Here is a 23643-nt window from a genome sequence, read left to right on the forward strand (position 1 = left end):
AGGTATTTGGAAGTAAGTAAGGTGCTCACTCTGTGTCTCTAACATATTCCAATAATTCTTCCCATATTCCAGACTTCTTCTTTAAGTCTTTGTGCGTTTAATTAGGCTATGCAGTTCAAATCCACCAGCTGCTCCGCTGCAGAAGGATGGACAATCTTCTCTTGTGCAATTAATGAGTTCTGAAAACCCATAGGACAGCCAGCGATGGGTCCGTTCTGACTACAGTCACAAATGGTGTCAGCCTTATGTATAATTGTACCAAGTAAAAAAAAAATAATAATAATTGTACGAAGTCCTGCCCAAAACTGCTCATACTAAACCCACTGACATCAAATCCATTTTAGCACACGGCGACCTCACAGGTTTCCAAGGTTGTAAACTTTGACAGTTGAATGCCACATGTTCTTGAATAGAGGGACTGCTGGGTTAACACTTGAGCACTTAACCACTGCAACGCTGAGGTTTCTTTTACTCTTCTTGTGACTAAATGGCTGCATAGAATGTGAAAAACAACCTTGATTGTTATAATCTGGTCTTTCCTTCTTCTTCTTCTTTTTTTTTTTTTTTAAGTCTCAATATGTCTCAATGTGTCTCCAGACAGGGTCTGACTTCTTGGTTCTTTAATCGCATTTTGTCCTTCAACCCACTGGGAACTGTTGTTTCTAAGATTCCCTGACACAGTATTTGCCTTCTCTTGTGTCAAATGCATGATTCTTATATTAAGCTTCCCTGTGTTTTCTGAACATCAGCCTGCAACTTCTCAGATGTAAAAAAGCAAGGCTGTGTGTCATACGTGCAATCAGAAATACAAACACACACACACAAGCATTGGGATTGCACACACGCAGGTGAGTGAAAGAAAGGAAGACCCTCAACGAGATTGGTTGACCCAGTGACTGCAGCCGTGGGCTCAGGTGTGTCAGAGGTGATCGGGACGGCACAGGACAGGACAGGGTCCACAGCTGTGGTTCACTCTGGGTCTCATGACACAACAGCACTTAAACCACAACAGAGTGTGACTGTAGAGGGTGAGCAGTTTGCCGGAGAAGTGAGGAGGACTGGTGGATGTGGAAACAGTCACAAACCCAAGAGGTAGAGAGTTCTGGACGATTATCGACAGGTCTGGCTAACAAGCAATAGACAGGACTCCAGCCTGGCTATTCAAAGTGCTTTTCCCACCAGCAGCATCCACATTATCTGTGTGCTTCTTAGAATTGCACACTGGCAGGTCCCACCCAGAGCTATTGAATCAGACTCTGTGTTCTGACAAGGTCCTCGCAGGATTCTTAGGCAGATTAAAGTTTGAGAAGTGCTTGGGCTAGAGCACATGGAGCCTTGGTGGTGCTGTAGGTTAAGCACTGGGCTGATCACTGAAAGGTTGGCATTTGGAAGCTACCAGTCACTTCTCTGGAAAGAGTTGTAGCAATTTGGTCCCTTAAAGATTAACAGCCTCTGAAACCCAGAGGGGCAGCTCTAACTCTGTAAGGTTGCTTTAAGCTGGAATCGATTGACAGCAGTGAGTCGGGACTACAGCGTAGTTGGAATCACATGTTGTTGTTACGTGCCATGGAGTCATTTGCAATTCACAGCAGCCCTGTGTACAATAGCTGTGAACCCTGCCTTATCGTTCTCTTTTTTTCTTTTTTAAAAATGAATTTTAATGAATGTTTAGAACCCTGCCTTATCTTGAGCCAATCTCCTTGTTTCTGACATACCCACCCCTATTGTCCCAGTCACTGAGTCACTCCACCTCATCCAGGGTCTTTCTCTCCTGCCCTTCCAAGCATGGAGGATACTAATAGTACTGCCACCCTTGTCCACTGAAGAGTCTGATTCCATCGCACTGGTGGATGGTCTGGGCATGGGCATTTGTAAATGCTTGCCAGATGAACCCAATGTGCGGCTGAGACTGACAAGCGCTGGACTGGAGGATTCCACAACCCTCACAAAGTGTTTCAGCACGCTGCCAAGGCAGGCAGGTGCCACTCTGAAGAGCCATAAATGGAACCATCGTGTAAATGAAGACATCTGCTCAGCGATCTGCTGCGGTGTTTCAGGAGATGCCAAGTTTATGACTTGCTTGTGCCAATATTTAGCCAACATAAATAGTGTCTAAAATGGAAACACTTGTAGCAGGTGGGGAGCAGGCCAGCTCAGATGAAGGTGGACCAGGAAACACGCCTGGTCACAATGTGACAGACCCAGACTCCTGAGATCCCAAACTAAAGAGATGTGCATGGTGAGACCCAAAGGCCTGTGTATGCTCTAGAGAGGAACCTGGGTTTTATCACCTTAGGCTAATCATTACTAGGGAGTGCTGGTGGCCGAGTGGTAAGAAGCTGTGTTGTCAACCCTAAGAGCACACGGTTTGAATCCACCAGCTGCAAAGAAGGGCAATCTCCTCGCATGTGATTTACAGCCTCTTGAAAACTCACTGGAGGGTCAACTATGAGTTGGTTCCAAATCAACAGCATACAGCAACAACAGTTGTTATTAGCTGCACTCAAGTCAATTACGACCGCAACAGTAGTCGTAGTTGTTATTGTTGCTGTTTTTAAACCTCACACATCAGATTCTCTTAGAGGGCTTGTTAACACAGAGAGCTGAAGTCTCCCTAAAACATCTGGGTGGAAGCACAAGAATTTGTATTTTTTTAAATTTATTGTTAATTTCTGTGAAAATTTACAGAGACTTAGGATTTCCATTCATTCATTGTTGCACTTTTCTCCCCTCCCATCTCTCCCCCCTAGTACACTACTCTCTTGGAAAAGTAAATAAAAAATTCTTTGTTTTACAATCCCTCCCCCCAGGTCCACTCTACTATGCAGCCTTTGCTCTGGACTCCTGTCTTGACAAAAATACCTAATCACATATCCCTTTTAAAGTTTTCTCCATCATCTGATTAAATGCAGTATACATTATTGAATTCATCTTTCTCAGTCTCCCCTCAACCCCAAGGTCAGTCCTGTTTTACAACAGTGGCACCATGAAGTATTTGTCCTTTTGTGACTGAGATATTTCACTCAGCATAATGTCCTCAAGGGTCAACCATTTTGAATAACATTGCATGAGTTTCTTGTTTTTCAATGCAGCATAGTATTCCATTGTGTGAATATACCACAGCCTCTCTGTCCATTTGTTTGTTGACAGGCACTTAGGTAGTTTCCAACTCCTTGCTATTGTGAACAAAGCCGCAATAAACATGGGTGTGCATATATCTGCTTGGGTGGCAGTTATGGTCTCTTTGGGGTATATTCCCAGTAGTGCAATTGCTGGGACAATGGTATCTCTATTTGCAACTTTTTTAGAAAGCGCCATACTGCCTTCAACAGTAGTTGCACCTGTTGCTGCTTTTTAAACCCCACACATCAGATTATCTGGGTGGGGGCCCAAGAATTTTTATTTTTATTTTTATTTTTATTTTTTATTTTTCCCTACATCATGCTGATGTTGCCACTCTGGAGCCCAGTCCTTGAAAAATCACTGCCTTAGATCTCAAGGAAACCATCTGAGTCCCTGTGTAGTTGTCTTGTTGTTAGGTGCCATCCAGCGACTGTGATTCATAGGAACTTTGTGTTGACAGCGCAGCTTCCTGCTGATTTCTCCACCAGAGCTCCCCTTTCATCACCAGTGAGATAAAAAAGTAAATGGGAAAGATCTGGCAAGGACTGGAAAGACAGGATAATGGTGGGCATAGTTCAATGGCAATCAATTTTATAAAACATAATGAATGGGAATGATTGTAGGAAATGCAATATGAATGAAGGATAGTGTGGAACACAAATATGCAATCTTGGGAGGCACACCCACATAAAATGAAAAAAAAAATACTAGCCACACCCTGGGAAAAATTCCCCTTACATTTATTTGATTAGTACTGGGATGGGATTAGGGAGTGTTAGATCCCACTTTTAGGGACCTCCTACACCTATTTAGTTTATCAGATTGTGAGGGTTACACAGCTTCCACATTATCTCATTATACATGTATAATGAAGAGATAACTTAATCCATGATGTCAACTAGGATGCAAATTGAAAATTGTTGGTGTATCAGAGTTAGTGTGGAAGGAGGCCTGGTGATCAATCTGAGAAAAATTAGCTATTGAAGACTTCAGAGTCAAGTTCTATCCGGACACGCTTGGGGTTGCCATGGGTTAAACTTGACAATAGCCAGTAGAAGTAATGGATTTCAGGCAAGAGATGGCAGCTCAGAACTGCACTGAAAACTGCTAGAGAATTGTTTCGAAAGAAGCATGGCCAGATGCAAGAAAATCCCTGAGAGGCGGTAGATCTGACTAGATGATGAGGCTTCTCCTCCCTACTGCTTATAAAAGCAGGGGTCAGCGGGGAAAAGCAAAATGTATCCTCAACGAGATGCATTGACACAGTAACTGCAACAATGGGCTTGAGCATGTTGGAGGTCATGTGCATGGTGGAGGTCGTAAGGATGGCAGAGGTAGTGAGGATGGAGCTCATGAGGATGACGAAGGTCATGAGCATGGAGGTCGTGAGCATGGATGAGGTCATGAGATGGCAGAGGTCATGAGGATGGTGGAGGTCATTATCATGGTGGAGGTCATGTGCATGGCAGAGGTCGTGAGGATGTTGGAGGTCATGAGGATGGTGGAGGCTGTAATCATGGAGGAGGTCGTGAAGATGGTGGAGGTTGTGAGCATGGTGGAGGCCGTGAGGACGATGGTCGTGAGCATGGAGGCTGTGAGGATGGTGGAGGCTGTGAGGATGGTGGAGGCCGTGAGGATGGTGGAGGCCGTGAGGACGATGGTCGTGAGCATGGAGGCCGTGAGGATGGTGGAGGCCGTGAGGATGGTGGAGGCTGTGAGGATGGTGGAAGGTCATGAGGATGGTGGGAGGTCATGAGCAAGAGGTCGTGATGATGGAGGTCGTGAGCATGGAGATCGTGAGGATGGTGGAGGCCGTGAGGATGGTGGAGGCCGTGAGGATGGTGGAGGCCGTAATCATGGAGGAGGTGGTAAGGATGGTGGAGGCCATGAGGACGATGGTCATGAGCATAGAGGTCGTGAGGATGAAGGTTGTGAGGATGGAGGTTGTGAGGATGGTGGAGGCAATGAGGATGGCGGAGGTTGTGAGGACGATGGTCATGAGGACAGTGGAGGCCGTGAGGATGGTGGAGGCTGTAAGAAAGATGGTCATGAGGACGATGGTCGTGAACATGGAGGTCGTGAGGATGGTGGAGGTCATGAGGATGGTGGAGGCCATGAGCGTGAGGATGGTGGAGGTCGTGAGGATGGTCGTGAGCATGGAGGTCGTGAGGAGGGTGGAGGCCATGAGGATGGTGGAGGCCGTGAGGACGATGGTCGTGAGCATGGAGGTCGTGAACATGAAGGCCGTGAGGATGGTGCAGGAGAGTCCAAGTCTCCAATCTGTTGTTCACTGGAACGTTATGGGTTCTAGTTGACTCAATGACACCTAACAGCAACAACCTCTAGCTACTCCCAACCAAAAATGAGACAGTAGCATTATAGAAAAGGTAGATTGGAGAGTCAAATGAACAAAATCCAATAGCTGGTTGAACAGGGGAGATAAGGGAAAAGGAAGAATAGAAAGGGATTCTCAGATAGCTGTCTGGTGACTTGAGTCCTCAATTAAATGGTGGAACATTCAAGGACTACATGTGTGGGGGGGGAGAATTTGCAAGTCAAGAGGAAAATTTGGTTTGAAGTACTGTTAAGTCAGATATTTGTGGTATGTACAAGTATGATGTCTAACAGTAGCTGAAACTCAAGAGAGAAGTATGGACTTGAGATAAATTTGTCCTCTCTTCTTGTTATTAGCTTGAGTCAGATACCTAACCCTTGGGTCATCATTACGGCCAAGGTTGGCCTTTCCTTTGGGGGTTGAGGATATTGCTTTGTCATGACTTTGTTATAACTATTATTTTTACTATTTTTACTACTACTGCTGGCTGGACTGAATTAGAGAAGGAAAATAAGCTTCTTGTTGGGTTTGGTTTGTTTTTTGGTTTTGGGGTTTGTTTTTTTTTTTGGTACTGTCAAGTCAGAACCAATCCATAGCTGACCTTCCAGCAGGTTTTCAGAGGCAGTAAGTTGACGGGAGGAAATTGCCCAACTTTCTGCTATGGAACAGCTGATGGATTCAAACTGCATGCCTCTGGGACTACAACACAGCTTCTTACCACAAGGCCAGCCACCTGAGCTCCCTTGAAAATGTTATTGCTAGAAAAGCAATAAAATAATTCACCCTTCAGGGCATTGGAACTTGGATGGTTGCAGTGGGAATGTAAAGGAATACAAAACATTGGAAAGAATTTAGGAAAAACATTAATAAGTTTGGATCCACTGCAAGCTTTTAAACTCTCTTAATCAGGCAAAGAATAGCATTTATTGTTCTGAAACCGAGACAAAAATTTGCTCAAAGCATAGTTAGCTATTTCATCTTGTTTCCTTGTTAGCAAGTCAGAATTTGTTCCCATACTATAGCATCCCTCTCCTACTACACAGAACCGCTTCTTGCCCTGATGAGCTACCTCAGCTTCCAGTACTTTGCTGTGTTTATCTGCCCACTCAGCCTTCAGCCTTCACCGAATAATCCTAGAGGACATTAATTTCCTTCCCCCACCCCCACCTTGCCACTGCAAGGAACGAATCTCAAAGTCCTGCTCTCACTGAATTGTCAAAAAACAAACTTTGGCACCAGAAGAAGGAAATGGGTAATTCTTTTCTAATGAGCAAATGGCTTCATCTTTCATAATGCTTGAAGGCATGGTCTCTTTGATGGTTGAGAAATAGCCAGCATTTTCCCACAATCACCTCATCCCTCCCAGTTCACTGCTGTTGAGGCAATACGGCAGTAATTGACTATCTGGAGGTTTAACACTCTTCAGAGGTCTGTAAATCCCAAAACAATCTGTGGGCAACCTCACGGCAGACAATCATTTTTCCCAGAATGCACCATCTTGTTTTCAGACAATGAATGTTACTTGACCTCTGCTAGGAACTCCAAGTTCTACAACCCAATATGGTACACAGTGCCCCTAACACTGAGTCAATTGAGATGCATCACAGAGCTTTAGGAAACCTTGTAACAGTCACAATGCAAAGAGGCTGAGCAAGGAGGAGGGTGTTGATCACAAGCTTTTCATGTCTTTGCAGTGACCTTAACTTGAACTCTTCCTCCTAGCTACCCCAAGGTAACCAAGGATGACATCATGGTCTTCTACTAAATCACAGCAATTCGCTCTTAGTGAAGACCTTTGCAGGGCGACATGCATACCATTTGCAATCTACTGACTGCAAATCAGCCTTCTCAAGACCTCTTAAAGTAACACGCTGACAGAATTGTATCTCCATAGGTATTTGGAGCTCGGTGATTCTTCGTTGTAGCTCTGTGTGGTGTCAGGTATTTAGCAGCATCCAAAGGAGGCTTGATAAAAAAAAAAAAACAAAATGAAAAAACAGCAACCACAAAGGAGGCTTGATAGAGAAGTGGTTAAGCAGTCATAGGTCAGAAGATTGATGGTTCCAAGTCACATCAGTTGCCCTGCAGGAAGAAGATGCAGTCATCTGCTCCTGTAAAAGTTACAGACCTGGGAACCTGTGGACCCCCACAGGGTCACTATGGGCTGGAATGAAGGCAAAGATATGTTTCGGTTTAGCAGCACCCATGGCGTCTAGATGGATTGATAACAGCGTCTGTGGAAATGGGCTTACAAGTGTTGGGGACGATGAGGATGGTGCATGATAGGAATGCTTTCAGATCTGGTGTTCACAAGGTAGCTGTGGTCTACTAGCCTCGCTGGTAACAATAACATGGCATCCAACCAATGTGTATCCAGATACAGCAAACATCCCCTGGGAGACAATAGAAACAGCAAACAAACAAAATACACTGCATTAAGCTCCGAGTTAGGAAAAGGCTGTTTCAGATACAGATCAGGGCACTGTCTTTATCTGCTGGATTATCTCCAGAACCACAGCTTTCCTGCCTCTCTGAACCAAGCCTTCCCCAGCACACTGATTATCACATTGTGATTGCCCCTTATCATCTAAGTAGAGCCAACTCATCCTGGAGATTGGCCTTTGTCCTGTTATTAACATAGCAGCAGGTGGGGGAGCAGGTTTGGCCCCTAGTAACTTCTGAAGGCTGGGTGGGAAGGCCTCCATGTGGTGGGTGCATTCAGCAATGAGGCTGCATCGAGCAGCAGGGCTGCCGCTCGAGGGTCAGCCATGAGTCTGAACCCACTTGAGGGTAATGAGTTTTGCCTCTATTTTAGCAAGCTTTGGCTGCGCAGTCCATAGGAAGTTGAGCTGCTAACACAAAGACCATACTTCCCAGGCTGTCCATTTCTCCCAGTGGCTCCAAGAGAGGAAGATGGGCAGTCTCCTCGGAAACCCCACTATGAGCTGGTTCAGCCATCTATAGCAAAGGCTGACTCTGGTTTATGGGACTCCTTCAGTAGTGCATATGGCTAATGCCTTTGGCCATTAACCAAAAAGCTGATGGTTTGAGGCTACCCAAGGGTACGGAAGAAATCCATGGTAATTGACTTCTGAAAAACCAACCACTGAAAATTCTATGCAGCACAGTTATACTCTAGCACTCAAGGGGCTGTCAGCTTCAACACCAACTGATACTTTTTCTGTTTGGGTGCTAGCCCAGACAGGCTGCCCACTCAGTGTCTTTCTCTAAGTGCTCAGGACATGGTAGGTGATGGGTTATATATGGGCGTTTCTGAGCTGTACCGTCCTCACCATCCTCATCATCAGGTACAGTGGTGCCCCGCCCCCTTCAGGCCATTGGTTGGGACTACAGCTTGAAAACCAAATCTCTTTCCTCCTGCCCAGCCCTGTGGTCACCTCTGATAAGTGAAGATGGCATCAGCATGTATAACTGAAAGTACATGGCCTTTCCGCCTTCTCTTTTTTATTTTATTCTGATTTATTTACAAAGCTTGAGTATGTTGTTTTTCACAAAAGATCCTTCCCATTTCCTTCACCCCTTTCACCCATTGAATTGTGCAACCCTATGAGTGACACCCTCCCTTATCCCATCCTCACCCCTCTATATCTACGCTCCCTCTCCCCCGAGTCCCCACCACCGCCTTGGATCCTCATACTCATTCTACAATAATGATTTTATACAGTATTTGTCCTGTGGGAATGAGTTAGTTCACTCAGCATAATGCTCTCCAGTCCCTCCCAAGTTAGTTAATAATGTACAAAATCATTGCTCCTGTGTGCTGTGTAGTATTCCATTGTATGAATGTACCACAACTTCTCAAACCATTTATTTATTTGTGGTTGGACATCTGGGCTATTTCCATGTTTTTGCAATGGTGAATAATGCTGCTATTAACATTGGTGTACAAGTTTCTGTTTGAGCCTCAGTTCTCCTTTTCTTGGAGTATATATATATTCCAAGGAATGGAATAGCTAGGGCATATAGAATTCCTATGTTCAGCTTTTTGAAGAATCGCCAAACTACCTTCCAGATTGGTTGCACCAAGGGTTCCTAACTTCCAAATCCTCGCCAATGTTGACACTTGCTGTGCTGTTAAAACTTATCACTGCTACTGGAGTGAGATGGTATCCCATTCTGGTTTTGATTTGCATCTCTTATCGCCAGTGATTTGGAGCATTTCTTCATGTGTATGTTGGCCATTTTAATATCTTCCTCTGTGAAAATTCTTTTCACTTCTTTTGCCCGTTTTGTAATTGGGCTACCGATCTTTTCTTATTGAGGCCCAGAAGTAGTCTATAAACTTTCATTATGAGACTCTTGTCTGAGATGGTATTGCCAAATGTTTGTTCCCAGTCAGTAGATTTTTTTTCACCCTACTGGAAAAAGGGTTTGATGAACACAGGGATTGACTCTTTAGAAGGTCCCATTAATCAATTTTATCATTTGTACATTTCTGGCTGTATTTGGCAGTCTCTTTATACTGTAGACTAGGACTTCTAAGCTTGATATCAGTTTGTCTCTAATGACCTTTCTGGTTTGGGGCTTTACTCCCAAGTCTCTTATCCACCTTGAGGTGATTTTTGTGTATGGTGTGAGATGTGGATCCTGTTTCAGCTTCTTGCAGGTCACAATCCAGTTTTGCCAGGACCATTTATTGAAGAGGTTATCATTCCCCCATTTAATAGCCTTGATTTCCTTGTCGAATATCAGTTGACCATAGATAGCTGGGTCTATTTCTGTGTTCTCAATTCTGTTCCACTGATCTATGTGCTTGTCATTGTACCAGTACCATGCTGTTTTGGTTACTACCGCTTTATAGTAGGTTTTGAGGTCAGGAAGTGCTATGCCTCCCACTTCATTTTTGTTTCTCAGAAGTGTTTTGCTTATTACCATTTACAAAAGCCAACCACAAATTGAGATACTTGGGAGTGAACCTAACTAGAGATACAAAAGACCTATACAAAGAAAACTACAGAGCATTTCCGCAAGACGTAATAAAAGAAGTAATGAAATGGAAAAATATGCCCTGTTCATGAATAGAAAGACACAGCATTGTGAAAATGATAATACTTCCAAAAGCAATCTACTAATTCAATGCAATCTCAATACAGATACCAAGTTCATTTTCCAAGAAGATCGAAAAGGAAATTTTCAAGTTTATTTGGAGAGACAAGAAACCCCACATAAGCAGAATATGGTCTTTATGAAAGCTTTTGTCTTTCTGGAAAATGACCTAACGAAACCAATCTTCAGGAAAAGACTTCATAAAACACAATGTATGGGGATGATTGTATGAAACATAGTGTCAATGAAGGAAAGTGTGGAACACACACAAAAAAATAAATTACCAGTTGCTGTTGTTGTTGTTGTGTACCGTGGCTGACCCTCCAGTGGGTTTCAAGCGGCAGTGAATGAATGACACAGGAGATTTCCCATCTTCTCCCCTGCAGCATCTGGTACCTTTGAACTGCATGCCTTTGGGATTACAGCACAGCTTTTTTACCAGTAAGCCACCAGAGCTCCCTATATAAAATAAAAATAAAGTAAGGGGAAAAGTCAGTTTATAAATAATCCTCAATTGCAGAGAAGGCTTTTTTTCTCCACCCTAAAAGAGTTGCATTTATCTTTCAGAATGAACATTCAGCAAATACGAGTAAATTGGGCTACGACTTGATCCAACTTTGCTCCACTTTAAGCTTTACTTGCTAAATGAAGCCAATGTGTCAGCACTCTTCGATTTATGGCCAGAATTTTACGTTTCTCCCCTAAAACTTCCTTTTAAATGCTTAGCCTCTGCTACTACTTATCTGCCCAAATATAAAATGGTTTTTCATTAAGGTAAAAATTATATCGTTATTGTTGTTGTTATGTGCCGTTGAGTCATTTGAGACTCATAACGATCCTAAACCTTGCTCTATCCTGTGCCAACCTCACTGCCTCTGACACACCCATCCCGATTACCCCAGTCACTGAATCAATCCACCTCATAGAAGGTCTTCCCCTCCTGCACTGTCCCTCCACACTCCCAAGCATGATGTCCCTCTCCAAGGACCTGTCTCTCCTTACAACATGTCCAAAGTATGTCAGACGAAGCCCCAGAATCCTTGACTCCAAGAAGTAGCCTGGTTTAATCCTCTCCAGGATGAATCTGTTTGTTTTCTTGGCAGTCCATGGTACATTCAATACTCTTCTCCAGCACCACAGCTCAAAGGCATCAATTCTCCTTATTATCTTTTGTTTATTATATTGCTATTTTAAAGCTTCACACAAAATAACAGGTAAGGGACTCATTCAGCACTCGACAGAAATTCTAAAAATATCACTCATCATGTGTCAACAACTCTTCTTCAACACTACAACTGAAAGGCATATATTCTTCTTTTATCAACCTCAGTCATTATCTAACTTTTAGGGGCATAACAAGTAATTTAAGAGACTATGGCTAGGGGAGCTCTGGTGGCCTAGTGACAAGAAACTGTACTGCAATCCCAGAGGAACACGGTTCGAATCCACCAGACGCTCTGCCGGAAAAGGAGGCGCAATATCCTCCTGTACCAGTCAGATCTGATTTGACGGTACACGCACACAAAATAATAAAAATTAAAAAAAAAAAAAGACTATGGCTTAATTCAGATGCAACTTTGCCTTTAAACTGACTTCATTTTTCCTTAACACCTTGGAATGGTTGTTGACAACACGTTTATCCAGTGCAATGTATCTTTTGATTTTGTAACTGCTGGTGCCAAGTGTACTGATTGTGAATCCAAGACAGAGGAAATAGTGGACAACTTCAATTTTCTCTCCATCTATCATGATGCTGACTATTGGCCCAGTGGTGAGGATTTTTGCCTTCTTGATTTTGAGATGTAATCCATATTATGCATACGCATGTGTGTGTGTGTATATACATGTAACAAATATGCATATTAATTGCATAAAATATAGTAATTATGGGCAGTCTATTTGGGTTATCCAGGGACTTATTTCCATAGCATAGAAAGAGAAAAATAGTGTCATGATATTTTGAAGGATAACTTTCTCAACATAGAGGCACCTTCTGTGACCTCAGGGAAGTCCCTTCTCTCCAAACTAGTACTCAGTTTCCTCAACTCTGTAATCAGACACTGCAAGTTTAACCAAAAGGATCAATATTGAAATACACATTTATACATCAGAAGAACCTATGTCTTTGAGTTGTGGTGTTCGAGAGAAGTACTAAATATCCTATGAACTGCGTTATGCGGATGACACAATCCTGCTTGCTGAAACTGAAGAGGACCTGAAGCGCCTGCTGCAGAGTTTCAAGGACTGCAGCCTACAATATGGATTGAGGCTCAATGTTAAGAAGACAAAGATTCTCACCACTGGACCAATTTGCAGCATCAGGATGGATGGTGAAGAGATTGAGATTGTACACAGCTCTAGCTTGCTTGGCTCCACAGTCAACAGTCTTGGCACCAGCAGCCAGGAAATTAAAAAGCACACTGCAATGGGAAAGTCTGCTGTTAGGGACCTCTCCAAAGTACTGAAGAGCAATGGTGTCTCTCTGGAGACTAAGGTGTGTCTGATACAGGCCATGGTCTTCGCAATCACTTGTTATGCATCAGAGAGTTGGACAATGGCCAAGGAGGATAGAAGGAGAATTGATGCCTTTGAGCTGTGGTGCTGGAGAAGAGTATTGAGAATACCATGGACTGCTAGGAAAACAAACAGATTTGTCCTGGAAAGGGTTAAACCGGGTGGCTTCTTGGAGGCAAGGATTCTGAGGCTCTGTCTAACATACTTTGGACATGTTGTGAGGAGAGACCGGTCCTTGAAGAGGGACATCATGCTTGGGAGGGTGGCGGGACAGCACAGGAGAGGAAGGCCCTCTATGAGGTGGATTGATTCAGTGACTGGGATAATTGGGATGGGAGTGTCAGAGACGGTGCTACTGGAAGAGGACAGAGCAGAGTTTAGGGCTGTTGTACATAGGGTCGCTATGAGTCGCAAGGGACTCTATGGCACATAACAACAACATATCCTGGAGAAGCGGCAGCCAGCGCGCCCCCTGGAGGCACAGATGGCAAAGCTTCATCTCACATACTTGGCATATGTTGCTAGGAAAGGCTGTTCCTTAGAAAGGGCCATCATGCTTGGATTGACACAATGACTGCATCAATGGGCCCAAGTGGGTCAGAGATGAGGATGGCACAGGACAGAAGAGGGTTCAAGTCTTTTGTTCATGGGATTGTTATGAGTCACCCTTGACTTGATGGCACCCAACAACAATATCATTGATTCCAGAGTTCAGGAACCCGAACTGGGATTTTAGCTGGTAACCGCTCCCAGGGAACCTGCGGCAGTCCCCAGCAGTCTCCGTCTGCCTCGCCTTTGCTCCTGCCCACTACCCACTGGCTATTTTTAACCCCGGCTTTTGCTTTTTTCTTTCCGGCCTCCTCCTTTGTTCTACAGCAGCCCGAACAGCAGCAAGCTTTAGATCAACATCCAGGGAGCCTTCTGCACTCTGATCCCGGTAATTCTTCAGAACCCTCTTGGGCTCGGCTTGGACAACAAGCAACCACATTCAAATATTTACCGAGCCAGAGAAGAGCTTGAAGCCAGTGCCCCTAGGGTGCTGCACTGGAAATGGAAATCAATCACAAAACCACTCCCTTTGCCTGGAGATAAGACTGGAGAGTTGACAAATGACCCTTACGTCCTTATGCCATCGAGTGTCCTACTGCGTATGCAGCAACAACGTAGTGCTTACTACCTATGGCCCAGTTCTGCGTGGCTATGCCCTGGCAGTGCCTTCTCTACCACACCACTCCATGAATGATTGCATGGCCTGCTTCACAGATGAGGGAGCTAAGACTCCGAGATATTGACCAGCTTGCCTGAGGCCCTCTGCATAGCTAGAGGGGAACTGGACTGTATATCTGAGTCCACAGTTCACACTGTGTAATTACACCATGTGGAATGTCTAGGGAATGGCTTGTTGTTGCTGTTGTTAGGTGCTGTCTAGTTGATCCTAACTCATGACAGAGCTAAACTCTACTTGGATCTGCTCCTCTTCACAATCCCTGCTATGTTGGGGCCTACTGATATAGCTGGCGTGTCAGTCCACTTCCTGGAGAGTCATTTTTTCATCTACTCCCTCATTTACCAGGACAATAACCTTCTCCAGATTTTCTAACCCCAAGTCTCTGCACACTTCAGCACAATACTCTGCTTTGTCTTCTAGGACTATCCTTTGAATTCTTCTCTTTTACTCCAACGCTGCTTCCTTCACATCGAATTCTCTGTGTTCCAGAGTAAGTTTCAGAGTCTCTTTTGACATCATTTTTTGGCTTTTCTTTCTTTCCTGCCTTTTTTAAGGGCTGGTTTTTTTTCCGTCATGTATGATGTCGTCTGGTCTTCAGTCATTAGTTTCTAATGATGTCAAATTTAAGGGAGCTCTGGTGGCCTAGTGGCAAGAAGCTGCAACTACAATCCCAGAGGTGCACGGTTCGAAAAATAATAAAATAAAAAAAAATTAATAAAAAAAAAGATGTCAAATTTATTTTTAAGATCATCTCGCAATGCAGGTGAGATAGACTTACAAAGACATGTGTTGACTCTTGTGGACTTTTTCTAAGCACTGTGTTCCAGAAACTAGAGTTAAGGTGACAACAAGAAGGTGGTCTTGAGATAAAGCTTGGACAGAATATCCACTTACCTGGGCAACTAGTGGGATTCGAATTGTGTGCCTTCAGAATTGCAGCCTAGTTTCTTGTCACTAGGCCACCAGAGCTCCCTCATAGTGTCAGAAGGTACCCCTAAAGGAAATTCTTATTTTAATTAATTAGCTAATTGCATCAGACCACAACATGGAAGTTGATTACATTATAGAACAGCAGCCAGTACAGTGTGTCTGCCAAACCGTCGAGGATCAATCATAGACCAGCCAAGCTGACACGTAACATGAGCCATCACACCGTGTTTACCATGCCGGCGACATAGTAGCACAGCGCTGGTTCATAGTCAAGCACACAGTACACAAAGACTTAGAAAGCATCACGTATAGTTTCTCTCCAGAATGCCCTTCTTCCTACTCCAGTCTAACCTCCATGTGGCTTCTTATCTAACTCACATTCCTTTTTCAAGAACTGGCACAAATGTCAACTCCTCCATGAAAATTCCCCTTATCTTCCTAGTTGTTTGCACCCAAAGTCCTTACCATATCATGATGCCATTTTCATTTCTCTATTTGCATGCCTATTTCGCTGGAGACAAGGACTGTGTGTCATAGACCATTGTGTTCCCCTCAACTGGGATAGTACTTGGTGTACAGAGATATTAATAGTGGTTGAAGAGTGTTGAAGAAAGAAGGGGGGCGGGAGAAAAAAGGGATGTGAGAAAGAAGGGAGGGCAGAGGGACGTTACACAGAAGACAGTCTAATCTGTCTGCTGTGTATTTCTTTTTTTTATTAATTCGGGTTTTTTTCATAAGATGGTAAATACTCTATTTATTCCTAATTTCTAATTTTGATGTTATCCAAATTAAAAGCAGGACATACGGACAGGGAACATGATTCCACGTAAGGCTGAATCCTAGTTACTGTGGGCAAACCACATTCTTCAACCAATTCCTTCAGAGTACGGCTATATGGAAGGCTAGAAGTTCAAATCTGACCCAGAAGTGCTGTGGGAGAAAGGCCTAGAGATCGAAAACGGAATTTATGGGCCATGTTTCTATCCTGGCATACACAGGGGTGCCATGAGTTGGCACTGACTTGAGGGAACATTGATCAGTTACTCAACTCCTTCAGAAGATCCATCACCAGAATTTACTGCAGAAGTGCCATCCACTTCCTAAACAACATGCCTCTGGAAACTCCATGGACTTTAATAAATGTCAATAGTTGTAGAGGGACTTCAGGCCTTTTGTTCAAAGGGTTGCTATGAGTCATGCTTGACTCAAAGGCACTCAACAACAACAGAAGAGGGTTTTGCAGAATGTTCTAACAGTAAGACTTCTTGAACTGGACTAGGACAGGAGGTTTCTGTGGGGATCTGTTTTCCTATTTATCCCCTCTGGCTGGAAATATCTTGCGACAAGACCTGACTTCCTCGTGGGTGGTCGATGAGCTGGAGCAATGATATCCATGAGTCATTTCACCAAGCACGTGTTTTCTGCATTCTTTCTGCCCAGGGGACACCGCTTACCAGACTCAGAGATTCGAAGTTTACTTTCTCTATCTCCTCCTCCAAGAAAAAGGCATCTTTTATTTCCTTGTTTTAGATGAAGCAATATGGAGACACAGGAAAGAGACATGTAGACATATCAGAGGAAGAAAAGCCAGGACTGGAAGTCACCAGCTTACTCTAACCCTTCGGTTAACAGCCGAGTGCTGTCAACACTTGTCCCTCTCAGGAATGCAATATTCTCCATAGCAACCTGTTGTAAACATGATATTGTTTAAGGCATCTCTCGATCTGTATTTATCAATGTGTGTGTGTGTGTGTGTGTGTGTGTGTGTGTGTACCTCCTATCTTATATATTTATATATACACATAAGATAGAAACACATATTTATCTGTCAAACTTGTTGACTCAAAATGTAAAGGCTTGAACCCTATCATTACAAGCTATGCTTCAAAGAACTGGAGAAGCACTAGCCTTTGTGAACCCTCCCTCCAATACATCTATGCCTTTGTCACAATCTCTGTCCTGTTCAAGCTCATTACTTTAGTAGGTTCAGATCTGCTGTTCAGAGGATTGCTAAGAGCAGTAGTCAACTCCATGGCTCTGGAGCATGAAATCTTATCTCATGCAAGCTACAAACCATGCAAAGCAGATTTTGCCTATCTTGGAAGTTAATGGGAGCTAAAAGGTGAACAATCCACATTTACATGGATGCTAAAGGGCAGCAATGGCATCTAAACCCAGAGCTGGGAGTGGGTCAAAGTCCAGACTTCTGAAAGAATTTGTTTTTTTTAATCAGTATCTCATGATAGCTCACTTGTGCTATCTTTATAGTTCATTTCTTGAATGCCTCTTGTTAGGTGTCAAGTATGACCCCACAGCGACTCTATGAACAACAGATCGAAACTCCATCCTATCCTGTTCAATCCTCTACATCTCTGACGCTTAAAATCGGTGAAGCAATCACAGTTCCAATCCATCTGGTTGAGGGTCTTCCTCTCTTTCACTGACCCTCCATCTTTCCAAGTATGATGCCCCTCTCTCAGGAACAGCCCATCCTAGCAACCTCCTGAAGAATATGAGACAAAGCTCTACCACCTTTGCCTCCAAGGAATCTCTAGCTTCCAAGACATATTTGCTTGCTCTTTTGACAGTCCATGTACAGTACTCTTCTGCAATCACATCAGAGCTCAAAGGCATCAATTCGTCTTCTGTCATCCAAATTCATTGACCAGCTTGCAAATGCTTTGCAAAGTGACTGTAAAGACGGTGGTCTGAATCAGGTGCATTTTACTCCTCAAACTAATATCATCGCTCCTCATAATTTGGAAAGGTTCATAGCTGCAGACTTTCCCAGTGCTGTACATCTGCTGACTTCCTCACTGCTGGTACCAAAGGTGATTATTGTGGATCCAAATAAGACAAAGTGGTCGGCCATTTCAGTCTATTCTCTACTTATCATGATGTTGCCGGTTGGTCCAGTGGTGAGAACTTTGTTTTGCGTGTCTGTGAGCACTGTTAAACGGAAAAGAAAACAAACAACGCTGTGCTCTCTTTTTTGGAGAAGGATGAGCAGTCTCCTGTGTGATTGATAGCCTTGGAAGCCCAGGGGAGGGTGGTTAGGAGTGGGTTCCAACCCACAGCTATGAGTTGCATTGTTGTGGTTTGGTTTTGAGGGTTGAAATCAGGGAACTCTGGGGTGTCTAGTTCATGGAGAGTTGCCTTGGTAACCCAAAGGCTGAGCTTCTCTGGCAATTCAAGTTCACCAAACATTGTGAGGGAGAAGGCTGGGAAGTCTCCTCTCGGGTGATTCACAGCCTTGGAAATCCACTGTAGGTTAGCTTCAAATTGGTTCCAGCTCAATAACCATGAAAGAGACTGAGAACTGGTGGGCAGGTGATAAGTTTATTATCCACATATTCATGCTCACCATAGGTTTGTCAGTTTGTCTTACTGTGTTGGTTTGCTTGTTGCTCTGATGTTAGAAGCTATGTTACTGTTTTCTCAAATACCAGCAAGGTCACTCATGGTGGGCAGCACCTGTAGAGCAAGACAGATGAGGAGGAGAGGACTGGAGCTTTGTTTCTGTAAATCAGCCAATAAAGCTGGAAGATCAGAGGCCACTGCCATGGGCTGGAGCATTCTGATGATAGTGAGAGCGGTGATGATGAGTGATGAGGGCGATGACACAGCACTGGGCACCACTTTCTTATGTTATCTGTGGGGCCACCATGAGTTGGAGTCAACTCAACAGCAAGTAAAGCATAATGTTTGTGTGTCCAAGCAAGATCATTTAACCCTCAGAAACCTTCCTGACTCTGTACAGAGTCCACTTCTGCCCATCTTGAGAGGAATTGCATGCCTACAGTCTTTCTTTCTTAGAAAGTCCTGATCAGGAGCTTCAGGTTTCAAACACTAACATTCCTGGTTGGCAGTAGACTAGAGTCAGCTAACTGAGCTGCAGATAATGAACAACAAGCGTGGAACGTCAGATCCGTGTTCATTGCAAGGAGCAGGTCTTTGCTAGCTCGTTGGAACCAGCCATGGGCACACCCGGTACAAATACTAGATGTTCCTTTTTTTTTTTTTTTTGTCTTTTAAAAAATTTTTATTAAATTTTATTAACTTTAATGAACATTTACAGAGATTTTGGATTTCCATTCATTCATTGTTGTACTATTTTCTCTACCCCCCCCCAGTTCGTTCCTCTTTTTTTTCCTTGAAAGTCTGTTTTAAATGTCCCATTGCCACAGTGCTTGTCAAAGCCAGTTCTTTTTTTTTCTAAATTTTTTTTGTTTTTTTAATTATTTTTTTGTGTGCGTGTACCGTCAAATCAGATCTGACTGGTACAGGAGGAGATTGCCCCTCCTTCCCCGGCAGAGCATCTGGTGGATTCGAACCGTGCACCTCTGGGATTGCAGTGCAGCTTCTTGCCACTAGGCCACCAGAGCTCCCCCAAAGCCAGTTCTGATTAATCTCCTCTCCTTTGTCAGTGTGTCCTTTGCCATTCCCTATCACTCCTCCCTGAGAGAGATTTCACCCTGATTCATAAGGAAAAGGGGATGGCGTATTCTCTTAGCTACTTCCTGCTGAAAAGGGACGCTGTAGGTTTCAGGGTGAAGATCTTCTCTCACTACTCTAAAGGGCCCCTTTGGCAGTAGGAAACACGTAGACTATTGTGGAGATTGATTTTGGAATTTAGATGCACTGTTATGTATGTGCTTAGCCATACATGTTCATATCATGGAACTGTTGCAGCCTAGAAGACACAAATTTAACTAAAAACAAAACAAAACAAACAAAAAAACCCCAACACAACAAATACTAGATGTTCCTGATGACTATGGTCATGGTTGGGGGTGCCAGCCACGCAAGGAAAAGAGGCAAATGGACTGTTAATTTCTTCATTGTTTTATATTTTTTTTAAAAAAAATTACATCACATGATGCCTTTGCTTCACACCAAGTATCCAGCACTTCTGAGAAATAATATCAAATTCCCTTTCCAAGAGGATGAGGAAGGATAACCAACATGGCTGAAAGGTCTCTACAGAGCCACTGAAGGCAGTCTATCCTACTGATGGTTGTATTTCTGCTGTAAACATCTGGAATTATTTCTTAAGCAAAACACAGGGGGAAAGTCATCATCTTTGTACCTATTATGTCGTTCAAAATTGTCTGTGTCCCACAGATATCCTTGTTATTCTTGGATCAAATAACACTCTTTTTTTCCTTCTTATTCTCATTTTATTTTTAAAGTTCTATTTTATACTGGTTTATATACAAAGTTTGTATATATCGTTTTTCACACTGGATTTTTCCAATTTTCTTTGCCATCCCCCACCCACCCATCAAATCGTGTCATCCTATGATTAACACCTCCCACCACCCATCCTCACCCCTTTGTTCCCTCTCCTTGGATCCTCATACTCATTCTACAATAATGGTTTTATACAGTATTTGTCCTTATAGGATTGAGTTAGTTCACGTAACATAATGCTCTCCAATCCTTCCAAAGTTAGGTAGTAATTTACAAAAGCATTGCTTCTTTATACTGTGTCATATTCCAGCATGTGAATGTACCATAATTTCTCAATCCATTCAATTATGGTTGGACCTTCTTTTTTTTTTTTTAATTATTTTGTGTGCATGTACCGTCAAATCAGATCTGACTGGTACAGGAGGATATTGCGTCTCCTTCTCCGGCAGAGCGTCTGGTGGATTCGAACCGTGTTCCTCTGGGATTGCAGTGCAGCTTCTTGCCACTAGGCCACCAGAGCTCCCCTGTTTCCATGTTCTTGAGATGGTAAATAATGCAGCTATGAACACTGATGTACAAGTCTCCATTTGTGCCTCAGTTCTCATAATCTTAGGTTATATTCTAAGCATTTGGGACAGCTGGATCATATGGAATTTCTATGTTTAGCTTTTTGAGAAATAACACTCTTACTCATTTTTTTACGTTGGACTAAACACAGATATGCTCAGAGAATTCTTTCCCCACCCTTCAGCCCCTATACATCAACAGCTGCTGTCAAATCTATCCCACTCAAGGTATTCCATGTGTGTCAGACGAGGACCCAGACTGTATGGTTGGTGGAGAGACAGACAAGGCATGTGCCCACACTGGGAGCCAGTGGCAGTAAAGGGGCTCAAGCCTTGTCATGGTCAGTCCAACAAGAAGACACATGGAGTTGGGCAAAGAAAATCTCCCAAATGAAATGGGGAGACCAGTAGGCCCACTGTGCCTTACATGCTTGCCTGCTCATTCCTAGTAGGTGTCAAAGGAAGTAGGAGAGAGGAGGGTGAAATAGGCCATAAAACCCCAACCCGCCTTCACTAAAAGATGGGAAATATGTGGACATGCATCATTATGAGAACCTCCATGAAGAAGGAAAAAAACTGAGAAAACACAGCCTGTTCAAGGAGCTACTGCCAGCTTAACGATCACTAAACCCAGACAGTAGATGTTCTAATAGTTCATTATTTTTACATGTACTTTTTATTTATGTAAGAGATATTGGTTTTCCATTTTAGTTGTTGTTGTTAAGTGCAGTAGACTTGTAGACAAACCATAGCAACTCTATGAGTGAAAGTCTTGAATGCAAAACTTTCACCTTTTCTCCAAGTTCATAAAGTTTCTGGAGGCAAGCTGTTTTGGGAAGTAGATGTCACTCCTGCTTCTAAGCCTGTTTCATTCAGGAGATTCACAAACACACGGGCCCATAAGCCTTTGAAAATATGAGGCCAAATCAATCAGCTCACACTCTATTGTAAGCAGCAGCCACACCCTAATCTCAACCCGAAACCAGAACACACACCTTAGCAGAATCCCGCCATTCCACTCATCTTCCCATCCTGGAAATAACCCCATACTGATGGCCAAAAGCCTTTTAAAATATGAGGCCAAACTCAATCAGAAATAGCCCCATACTGGTGATCAAAAGCCTTTTTAAATATGAGGCCAAACCCAATCAGCTCACACCCTGTTGTAAAATCACAAAATTACAAAAATTAGGTAGTATAATGAAATGTGAAGGGAGCTGAAGTTTGAAAACCCAAAGGGAAGAACACATTCAGTGTTTCTCAAGCTGAAAGATCTGAAGAACAAATTCAAGCCTCAAGTTCTAACACTGAAGGATTCTATGGACAAAATCTTGAATGGTGCAGGAAGCACCGGAAGATGAAAGGAATGCACAGAGTCATAGTACCAGTAATAATTGGTTGACACAGACCATTTCAGGAAGTAACATATGAACCAGAACGAGTAGTACTGAAGGATGAAGCTGCACTGAATGTATTAGCAAAAAATAAGGCCCCAGGAATTGATAGGATGCCAACTGAGGTGCTTCAAGAAACTGATGTAACATTGGACATGCTCACAAGACTATGCAAACAAATATGGATGGCAGCTACCTGGTTTACTGACTAGAAGAGAATCATATTTGTTTCTATTTTTAAAAAATGACCAAATAAAGTATGGAAATTATCAAATAATATAATTGACATCACAGGCAAATAATGTTTTCGTTAACATTATTTAGAAACAGTTGGAACAATATATTGTCAGAGAACTGCCAGAATTTAAACTAGATTCAGTCCCTTGTACGTTATTTACATGGTGTTGAAATAGAGGAGGGAGAGAAGTGTACAAAAGGAACATATGATTAGGTATTATTGGCATGACAAGAGTCCGGAATAAGATTTGCATAGTAAAGTGGTAGGTGGTGGGGGAGGACTGTGTAGCAATGAAAGAACTTTTTTTCAGAGAAAAAAGCAAAACTTGGGGGAGGACAGGGAGGAAAATGTGCAACAATGAATGAATGGAAATCCAAGTTCTTTATAAACTTTCATTAAAATTTTAAAAAATTAAAAAACAAAACAAAAATTGGATTCAGAAGAGACTCTGGCACAAAAGGTATCATTGCTAATATTATATGAATCTTTCTTGACAACAAAGAATACCAGAAAGATGTTTATTTGTGTTTTATTGACTATGCGAAGACAATTGACTGCATGGATCATAACAAATTATGGCCAACACTGAGAAGAATGGGAATTTTAGAACATGTACTTGTGCTCATGAGAAATGTATGCATAGACTTAGAAGCTGTTGTTCCAGTTTAAAATCAGGAAAGGTGTGTGTCAGGGTTGTATCTTTTCTCCACATATATTCAATCCACATGCTAGACAGATCATCGGAGAAGCTGCAGTATATAAAGAAGAATGTCAGGATCAGAGACTGATTAACAAAATGCAGATGACACAACTTTGCTTGCAGAAAGAGGACTTGAAACACTTACTACAGAAGATCAAAGACTATAACCTTCAATATGGAGGTTAATCTCCACATCAAGAAAACAAAAATCCTTCCCCTAGGACCCATAGGCAGTATCATCATGGTAGATGGAAAAAAGACTGAAGTTGTCAATGATTTAATTTTTCTTGGATTCACAGTCAAAATTCATGGCAGCAGCAATCAAGATATCAAAAGATGTGTTGCACTGGGGAAA

The 23643-nt window shown here is 43.0% G+C and overlaps 1 protein-coding gene across 1 annotated transcript in view; it reads left to right on the forward strand.

Moving 5' to 3' along the window:
- Window positions 1-5345: 5345 nt before the first annotated feature.
- The window catches only part of ANXA13 (annexin A13), a 57888-nt gene continuing 39590 nt past the window's right edge, over window positions 5346-23643 (forward strand). The window contains exon 1 of the mRNA XM_006879465.1: window positions 5346-5369. Within this exon, the coding sequence (XP_006879527.1) occupies window positions 5346-5369 (24 nt within the window). The remainder of the gene's footprint in view (window positions 5370-23643) is intronic.

This window comes from Elephantulus edwardii, unplaced genomic scaffold (assembly GCF_000299155.1).
Source record: "Elephantulus edwardii isolate Elephantulus edwardi_28Jun2011 unplaced genomic scaffold, EleEdw1.0 scaffold00003, whole genome shotgun sequence".
NCBI lineage: Eukaryota > Metazoa > Chordata > Mammalia > Macroscelidea > Macroscelididae > Elephantulus > Elephantulus edwardii.